Genomic DNA, 9971 nt, shown 5'->3' with positions numbered 1-9971 from the left:
GCGGCCAATGGACGCGCGCCTGCGCTCGGCCGCGCCACCCGATTGGCTGCGCCCCGCCGCCGCGGCCCCGCAGCTCCCCGAGCCGGGTTTAAAGGGGTCGGGCGCGGGCTGCGGTTCCAGCCTTAGCTCCGCGCTCGCGGGTCCGCGGGGAGGGGCGGCCTGCCACGGGCCCACCCCGGGGCGTTCCTGGAGCGCGCGCTCGGCCGCCCCCACCTCCCGCAAATGTACTATGCGGTTTCCCAGGCGCGCGTGAACGCGGCCCCCGCGACCATGCTGCGGCCGCAGCGGTCCGGAGACGCGCAGCCCGGGACCTCCTTGTACGAGCTGGTGGGCTACCGGCAGCCGCCCTCCTCTTCCTCTTCTTCTTCCTCCTCCTCCACGACAGCCCCCCTCCTCCCCAAGGCTGCCCGCGAGAAGCCGGAGGCGCCGGCCGAGCCGCCAGGCACGGGTTTGGGATCCGGCGCTCCCGCGGGCGCCCGGGCGAACGCCAAGGAGGAGCAGCAGCAGCAACTAAGGCGCAAGATCAACAGCCGCGAGCGGAAGCGCATGCAGGACCTGAACCTGGCCATGGACGCGCTGCGCGAGGTCATCCTGCCCTACTCGGCGGCGCACTGCCAGGGCGCGCCGGGCCGCAAGCTGTCCAAGATCGCCACGCTGCTGCTGGCCCGCAACTACATCCTGCTGCTCGGTAGCTCGCTGCAGGAGCTGCGCCGCGCGCTGGGCGAGGGCGCCGGGCCCGCCGCGCCACGCCTGCTGCTGGCCGGCCTGCCCTTGCTGGCCGCCGCGCCCGGCTCTGTGCTGCTGGCGCCGGGCGCCGTGGGACCCCCGGACGCGCTGCGCCCCGCCAAGTACCTGTCGCTGGCGCTGGACGAGCCGCCGTGCGGCCAGTTCGCGCTCCCCGGCGGCGGCGCGGGAGGCCCCGGCATATGCACCTGCGCGGTGTGCAAGTTCCCGCACCTCGTCCCCGCCGGCCTGAGCCTGGCGGCGGTGCCTGCTCAGTTCTCCAAGTGAGGGCCGGTCCCGGGCGCGACCTCGGCCGGGGCTCCTGCCGCCCGCCTTCTCCGCGCCCTGAGTCCAGGGAGCCTGGGGCCGACCAGGGAGAGAGCTTCGAACCTTTTCGTCTAGAAGAAGGGACTGTCGGGCGCCTCTTCCCCCTCCGCAAGTTCAAGTGACCCGAACGGACGTTGGGGGTTCTGGATCGATTCCAGCTGCTTTGGGCAGGCAGTGAGCGCGCCCCGCGGGCGCCCGGCGCGTCTCTCCCGGGCGCTGCAGGCGCGCGCTCCCGCGGATTTCAGGGCTCTGCGTTGCCCTGGGCTTGCCCCGGGGGTGCAGCGCGGCCAGCCCCGTGCTTGACCTCGCGGGATCGGAGCACCTGGTCTAAGGCGGTCGGAGGCGGCTGTGGGGCTTTTCCTGCTCCCGGCCCAGAGGCCACAGGTGCCCTCGTTCTCACCAACCGAGCACAGCCATCAGTGGGCACCGACGTCCCCGGGTGCCGCGGCCGGACCGACCGTCCGCAGCCGGGGGGCCTTGCGCAGCGGGGCGGCGGGTGGGGCGCGCGCGGCGGGACGTGGGGGCGCGCGGGCAGCGGCGGTGAGCCCCGCTGTCTCGGTAGAAGCGGGTGTGTGGCTGCGGGGAGGCTTCGCCCCGAAACCCTGGGCTCTTAGAAGTGGAGATTGGCCTGTCATCTCCCCTTCCCCAGCGGTAGCATAACCCACATTGGAGCGCGATTGAAAACAAAAACTAAGCGCCTGTCACGCCCGCAGCGTCCCCGACTTAATAACAGAGGTAACGAGGTCTGTCGCAGTGGCTGTCTGGTCGGGATCACTGATGGACTTTCTCAAAGAGGCGGAGGGCAGCCCGGAGCCCCGGGGCCCAGCTGCGGTGCGGTGGAGACACCGGACCGCGCTGCGCCGTGGCGCACCTGTGTTCCCGAAGCCCCGCAGACACGACCCGGCGTGATTCCTTACAGGCGTCAGCAAATTGTTCCCCCCCCCCCCAAAAAAAATTTATTTTATGATCTCTTTGAGCAGCTGACTCTGACTTTTGTGCTTCGGGTTTTTTGTTGTTTGTTGTCGTTAGCCGAATGTAGCATTTTCTTTTCCCTTTAATCTGGTTTCCTTGCACTGTACAAAATCCAAATAAAACTGTAAAGTCTGATTTTTTTACGGGTTTTCGTTCTATTTGTGTGATAAAGCAACATAGCCCTGTATGCTAGTTAAGCGACTGGGATTCTGCATGTGGAGGTATGGCTTTCTGATTTATAAAAATAACCCAGTAAGCAGATGAGAAAAATTGGAAAATCCACCGGCTCGTTCTTAGCCAAACAGGGATAGCAGGTCTTTTAAAACTGACTAAATAAGACATTTCTCATAAAAATCGGTTTGTGTTCAACACCTCTTGGAAGACACCCTCGCTATCTTAGCAGACCAAACGTAGGTCTGAATTCCCGCTTCGAGCAGCTGGACTGGGGATGGAGGTGTCTCCCTAGAGATGAAAACTTTGAATTCTTGGAGAAGGTGAAGACAGCCCTGCCGGCCCCCTCACATTTTCATATTTATCAATGAAACCCAAACCACTCTTTTGATGGAGCGGCGCAGGCACACCATGTCCCTTTAACCCAGAGGACGTTAGGGTCACCAGGGGAGGTGACTTAAGTCGATTTTATCCATGCTGTATCTGAAATTTGTGTGAAGAGGACCTCAAAAGTTTGTAGAAAACAGAGCTACAACATACGTTTATTTTGGTGCCCCCATCCCCATCCCGTGCATGGGAGAGAGTCTGCCAAGAAAAGTTCATGAAAAATGCTTACTAAAAAAACAGATTTTTAAAACTCTTTTTTTTTGCATCAAAATATAATTGTGTTTTCTTTACATTTCTCATGCAGTCCTTGAGGTCCCCGTGCACACGGTTAGGGAAGATGAGCATTCACTTTGGGAAGACGGACGTGCCTGCCTGTCCTCCTGCTTCCCTAGGGGGAGGCAGGAAAGGAGACACAGCAGGGGATTCTGGGTACCGTCCCACTGGCCTCTGCCCCCAGCAAGCACCTGCTTTGATAAACGTGGCCTGCCGTAGATCAGTGCCTGCCTTTGCTTTCCTTGCATCTTGTGAAGGGACGCAAAGAAATGGAAAACACAATTTAATCAAAATCGAATGAAGTTCTCCTTAAAATGTGTATAATATATGTAACACATTAGGTAGGTGTTACATATATGTATTAGGTATTTGTTACATATAAAAATAAGATTCGAGGTGAGCAATTCCTGCTGCAGCCCCACCTGCAGCACCTGGATGTCACCGTCATTCCACAGCCAAGTCTAAAGGAATGGGAGGTCAGGGCAGGAAAGGGTGGGCAGTGGCAGGTGGCACTCACCCCCTCCTTTCTCTCCCAGCAAACTGGAGTGAGCACCCATTCCTTATAGGAGAGACGACACCGTGCGCGATTTTTTTTTATGCAACTGAGAAGACCATAACCTATGCTTTTTAGAACTGCGGAAGATTAATGAATTTAACACGGAAATGCATGGCTGTTTGGGGTGCCATTGGAATATTTAAGTTATCTGCCTGCATGTAGCATCTTATTAGCCACTGTGCCCAGCACGATTAGGAATTTATGTGCTAAAAACTGGCATCTCAGACACTCGGGAGTCCTGGAGGATGAAACAGAGAAAAGGAGATTATATTCCTCTAGAGTGTCAGTGATGCCAAGTCTGACCTCTGAGCACATGTCTGTGGCAGGCCAGTGTTTGCTGGAGGCACTAGATGTGTTCTTAGATGCGTCTGTCCTAGAACACGGCCACGTTCTGAAATCTGCAGTGCGAGGTCATGCCGCCAAAGGAGCTAGCTGAATTGCCCTCCTCGCTTGATTTCAGCCGGAGTGGAATTTGTGCAGAGAGAATGAGTTCAAGGTGGTCTTTGGCAGGGGCCAGGGAGGGGGGCATGAGGGGGCGAGGGGGAGGGAGGGAGGATCTTTGGAGCCTCCAGAGGCAAGATGAAAAGGAATGCATGACTCACTGCCTGAAAGGGTCCCTGTGCCCAGCCAACCCCCAACATGTGGCAATTAGGGTGAATAGAATCTAAAGGGGAAAACCCATAAGGCCCCCAGAAGCTATGCTGTTCTATGTGTTGGAAGCCAGGTGAGAATCGGTAAGCAGAGAGCAGGGTGCCGGTCTATTTATGGGTGTTCTCTCCAAGGGAGATGGGCTGTACCACGTACGAAAGTACAACATCGTGAGACACATGACCGGGGGGCCCCATCAGGGACTCTACCCCAGGCACAGAAAAGCTGTCAATTTACCCAAGTTCAAGTTATGAGCAACCACACTTCCGTGCTGCCCCCTGAGTTCAGGGATTTCCATCTTTGCTAACTGCCCTGGCATGCAGAGGAGGTACAAGTCGGCAGCAGATACTCAGAGCCTCAGGCCGCCACCTGGATCGCCTAGAACCTTCTATCGTTCATGGAGGAAGCCAGCCGGAAGAAAGTGTAAGCTCTCTGCCTCACCATGAGACGTTACGAACTTGCTGAGAGCAAGCTGGGAAGAGCCTTGAAAGAGTGCTCTCGCTCACCCTTGCACGCAGGGAAGATGTAGTCCTCCGGCATTTTTTGCATCTTCTGTCTCCTGCACACCCAGCTGTTCAGTAAGAAGATTGCCAGTCACTGAAGTGGCTCACACAGCAATGAGTCGAAATGTGTTTTTCTGACACATGAGTTCACTTTTAACAAGTAGCCTTTAGTTGTGGGGAAAGCCGTTGAAATGCTGTTCATGCAAGGTCTGGTTGATGCCACCCAATGGAAGGTGAGGAAAAAGAATAGCAAGAGATTCCTCAACACCCACACACATCACCAGTCTGGCTCGCCATGGAGATATTGCAAATTAAATCTTTTTTTTTTTTTATTTGACAGGTAGAGTTATAGACAGTGAGAGAGACAGAGAGAAAGGTCTTCCTTCCTTTGGTTCACCCCCCCAAATGGCCACTATGGCCGGTGCTGTGCCGACCCAAAGACAGGAGCCAGGTGCTTCTTCTTGGTCTCCCATGTGGGTGCAGGAGCCCAAGTACCCAGGCCATCCTCCACTGCCCTCCCGGGCCACAGCAGAGAGCTGGACTGGAAGAGGAGCAACCAGGACTAGAACCCGGCACCCATATGGGATGCCGGCGTCGCAGGCGGAGGATTAACCTAGTGAGCCACAGCGCCAGCCCCACAAATTAAGTCTTAAAGCATCTCTCAGCCATCATTTTTAACTAAGCTTGGCTTTAAAGCTGAAATGCTGAGGCCATTGCTGGTTCAAGTCCTGACTTCTCCTCTTCTGATCCAGCTCCCTGCTAATGTGCCTGGGAAAGCAGTAGAAGATGCTTAGTGCAAGTGCTTAGGCCCCTGCCACCCATGTGGGAGACCCAGATGGAGTTCCAGGCTCCTGGCTTTGGCCTGGCCCAGCCCTGGTCATTTTGACCATTTGAGGAGTGAACCAGTGGATGGAAGATTTCTCTCTGTGTGTCTCTCCCTCTCTCTATAACTCTGGCTTCCAAACAAATAAATAAATAAATATTTTTTTTAAAAGCCAAAATGACTAATCAGAAATCAAGTCACATTTTTCTGCTCAGAGGGGATTGTCAGCTGCACCCTGGATTCGGCCCCTTTGTTTTCAGGTAGTATTTAAATATTACAGGTGCATGATACCTGAACTGGAAGCAAAGAGAATGCATTTTCTGTTTATGCTCAGCCTTCCACAATGACCACGGAGGACCAAGAACACAGATGGACCACTGCTGGGGACAAAGCTCACAGGTGCTGAATCACACCCTTGAGTCCCACGGAGTGCTGGCAGGGCAAAGGGTCTTACGGGTCAACTATTCCCCTGCTCCCTACCGAATAAGGCAACTGAGGCCTGGGAAGTCCAGGAGACACGTTCAAGGTCACACAGATGGTCGGATGCGGCAGTACCAGAGCCCGGTACCTGCAAGAGTGGCTTTCTTGGTTTGTCCTGGTGAGACAGGAAGCAGCAATCCTGGGGGAGACCTCCACCTGAGCTAAGCACCTGCTGTCTGCCCTGGGAACAGCTCCAGCCTCTGGCCTTTGGCGGGCTCAGCTGAGCCCTCCTTCTGGCCCTGCCAAGTGGCATCCAGCAGAGAGAAAGACCCTTGTCGTCTAGCCCGGCCTGACTTGGCTGTGGCTGTGTCACCTGCACTTTCTCTGGCAGCCTTGTCCCCCTGCCCCTAGGAAGGCCCCGTGTGGTGACACGGAGCAGCAGAGGCCATGCAAGCCCCAAGAGATCCCCATGGTGACATGTGTGTCAGGAGGGGTGCAGGAAGCGAGGCAGCAGACGGCTGAGCAGGGCAGGAGGCCAGGCGGTGTCTTAGGGCACCACGTGGGGGACTCTTCCTCGTGGGGCTGAGCGTGTGTCCCCAGGGGATGCTGATGCTGTCGACCTGGTGGCCGCCTCCTGCAGAGTATTTTTCATGAACACAGAACACAAGCGATTGTCCGGGAGGCTCCTCTGCAGCCCCCCAGGGAGAGAGGACAGACACCCCTCACCCTGCTCCTGCAGCACCAGTCAAAGGGAGGAGGCAATGGGGCCCGACATAGATCCCAGCACGGCTATTTGCCCCCAGAAGCCCCTAGGTCGTGTGGGTAACTCCTTAGAGACATAAAAAAGACTCAATCAGATGAGAAGATCCATCAGTGGGGTTCCCATGAAAAATTAAAGCCAGCTCCCCTAGGGACAAGCAGGCAGGTGGGCGAGAGGTGCAGGGCTGAGCAACACTGTTAGTGACAAAGCAATAGCACTGATCCGAGCTAACACGGTGTTTCCCGGGTGCCGAACATGTAACACGCCTTCCTTCATTTCTGTAGGCACCCGTGCTGTTCCTTTCACAGGTGACAAAAGAGAAGCGACAGAGGCAAAGGGAGCTGAAGCCAATCCAGGGGCGTTCTAGAAAGCAGACCCTGAGAAGCAGGGCTTTGTGTGGGGGCAGAAGAGCCCTTGGCATTGTTCTGCCTTCGTTCCTGGGATGTAGAGAGAGGGGAGGGGCCTTTGCCTTTGTCCCCATCAGCTCTCAGCACCCACCCGTCCTGCTGTGGTGGCACTCCTCATGGCGCACCTGACCACTGCTCTGCTGAGGTCTGGGCATGCATCAGTGTCAGGCACTGTGGTTGACACAGAAGGTAAACGTTCCTCCTGGCCCTGATACTGCAATGACCACTAATTTTTTTTTTCTGGCAAAGAAATCTCTTCAGATGTGATTGTTAGGTGTCAAGTTGATTCAAATTTGGAGAGACAAAGGATCCACAAAGAAAATGTTTGAAGACGATAGCATTTTCCCTACCTAGATTGCCAATCAAGAGGAGTATATTGGTTTATTCTTAATTTTATTATTATTATTTTTTTTTGACAGGCAGAGAGGACAGTGAGAGAAAGACAGAGAGAAAGGTCTTCCTTTGCCGTTGGTTCACCCTCCAATGGCCGCCACGGCCGGTGTGCTGCGGCTGGCGCACGGCACTGATCCGAAGCCAGAAGCCAGGTGCTTCTCCTGGTCTCCCATACGAGTGCAGGGCCCAAGCACTTGGGCCATCCTCCACTGCACTCCCAGGCCACAGCAGAGAGCTGGCCTGGAAGAAGGGCAACTGGGACAGAATCCAGCACCCCAACTGGGACTAGAACCAGGTGTGCCGGTGCCGCAGGTGGAGGATTAACCTATTGAGCCGCGGCGCCAGCCTATTCTTAATTTTCAATTTTTATTTTTTGAAGGTTTGTTTATTTACTTGAAAGTCAGAGTTACAGAGAGGCAGAAGCAGAGAGAGAGAAAGAGAGAGAGAGAGAGAGAGAGAGAGTTATCTTCCACCTGCTGATTCACTGCCCAAATGGCCACAGTGGCTGGAGCTGCACAGATATGAAGCCAGGAGCCAGGAACTTCTTCTCGGTCTCCCACATGGATGCAGGAGCTAAAGCACTCAGATCATCTTCTACTGCTTTCCCAGGCACATTAGCAGAGAGCTGTATCAGAGTGGAGCATCCAGGACACAAACTGGTGCCTATATGGGATGCCAGCACTGCAGGCAGTGGCTTTACCTGCTACACCACAGCGCTGGCCCCAAGTATGTTGTTTTTAATTTGTTTTGCTTGCTGGCTCTGGGCGGTTTTAATCACTTGCTCCTGGAAATCCTGCTTCTTCTCAGCCTTTGGTTTACCAAGCAGAACCTGGTCAGGAGGTGCAACCAGCAACTAACTCATTGCACGTATCATCAGTAGAAGAAAAAAAAAAAGCCCAAACTGAATATTGCAGCACCCTGTTTGCTAGGCAGCTTCTGAATTCACTCATGACCATATTCATGGTCAAAGTCGGTATACCATATCCATGGAAAATGTACTTTGTGTTATATATACTCTAAGACCCACGGTAACTCAAATGCATAGTTGTGGTCTTTGAGACAAAAAACACCCCTAGGGAGGCTGGGATGAGGTGAGACAAAGCCAGCCGGTGTGGACGCATGGGGTCCACAGGAGGAAAAGGCACAGCTTCCACCTCCACCCCACTTCCTCCACTCATGAGAAGACTGCTGTGCCCATGTACAATCAGAGACTCTTCTCATAGCTTCTGTTCCCTTTAACATCGGACCACATGTCACCCTAGCTTGCTGTGCCTCACTCTCAGTTACTCCACCCACTGGCTACACAGCCGTGCATAGGTCCCATGAACCCTGGTGCCTCCACGTCCTCATCTCTACAACCAAAGTAGAAGAGGACTTTAAGATGTCCAGGCAAAATGGAATTAAAGTGTAAGTTTGTTTTTGGTGTGAAAGATTTTGAAAGCCATGCATAGTTTTTCCTTAGTACACATTTTCCTTGAGAAAAGCCTTCAAGGCTTCACTTGGGGGTTCAATGGAGCTATGCTGGGAAACCACTGAACATGGCAGCTGCTGCTCACCTGCAAGTTTCTCTTGGGGTCCTCACACAAGTTTCCACAATTGGCTGGACCAGAGCCCGTCTGTGCTCACGCAGCCTGTGATGGTTGCTGGAGCCCTGCGGCCCTCTTCTTCTCTTACAGTTGGGGCACAGGACCCCTGGTGGCAATTGATGGTCCCTCTAGGCTGAGCAGAGCTGCCCCCCAGTGCTCGCTCAAGGCCAACAGTGCTGGGATCCACCACAGTGGTGCTGAACCCCCATGGAAGCCCAAGTGCTTCTCAGAGGCAGCTGAGGGGAGGGCCCCCAGGTCTCCCTCCTCCTCGTCCAGCACACAATGGGTCCTCAGAAGGCACAGTGTCTCAGCTGTTTGGGCCCCAGCGGCCACAAGCTGACTGGATGTCATTCACCAGCGGAACGTCAGCTCAGGACAGCGCAGACACTGTCAACCAGTCTGGGGCCAGTGGCATAAACACCAGGCTGAAGTCACTGGCTGACTCATCTGCACATGGAGGGTGAATGGGGCTCAGTTGGTGCCGGAGAGTCCCCCGGGACAGGGGGCTGGGGACAGGGGGCCCCTCCTTGAGAGTCATTCCCTTCATTTTTTTAAAATAAAAGATTCACTTATTTATTTGAAAGCCATTGTTACAAAGAGAGAGAGGGAGAGACTGGTTCACTCCCCAAATGGCCACAATGGCCGGGAGTGGGCCAAGCCAAAGCCAAGAGCCAGGAGCTTCTTCTGGGTCTCCCATGTGGGTAGCAGGGACCCAAGCACTTGGGCCATCTTCCTCTGCTTTTCCCAGGTCATTAGCAGCAAGCCAGATGGGAAGTGGAGCAGCCAGGACACAAACTGGCACCAACGCGGGATGCCAGCTTTGCAGGCAGAGGCTGTACCAGCTATGCCACAGCACTGGCCCCAAGAACCATTCCTTTGGCCAACAAACACTTCTGTGTCTTCCTGCTAGGTGTCAACACCATGGCGCTGTGGTCGTCTGAGTTTGAGGGCTGCTGCCCAAAGCGCGTTCAGCAAAGTCCTTGGCAGAAAAGGAAGGGAGTGGGGGAGGGGGAAGGAAGGAA

General features: G+C 55.1%; 1 protein-coding gene across 1 annotated transcript; it reads left to right on the top strand.

The window, feature by feature from the left end:
- The first annotated feature begins 222 nt into the window (after positions 1-222).
- OLIG1 (oligodendrocyte transcription factor 1) lies at positions 223-1011 on the top strand. The gene has a single exon (XM_062175382.1). The coding sequence runs from the start codon at positions 223-225 to the stop codon at positions 1009-1011; it is 789 nt and encodes a 262-aa protein (XP_062031366.1).
- Positions 1012-9971: the final 8960 nt, after the last annotated feature.

Source organism: Lepus europaeus, chromosome 2 (genome assembly GCF_033115175.1).
Source record: "Lepus europaeus isolate LE1 chromosome 2, mLepTim1.pri, whole genome shotgun sequence".
NCBI lineage: Eukaryota > Metazoa > Chordata > Mammalia > Lagomorpha > Leporidae > Lepus > Lepus europaeus.
The sequence above is the reverse complement of the archived record's forward strand: the minus strand, read 5'-3'. Positions and strand labels throughout refer to the sequence as shown.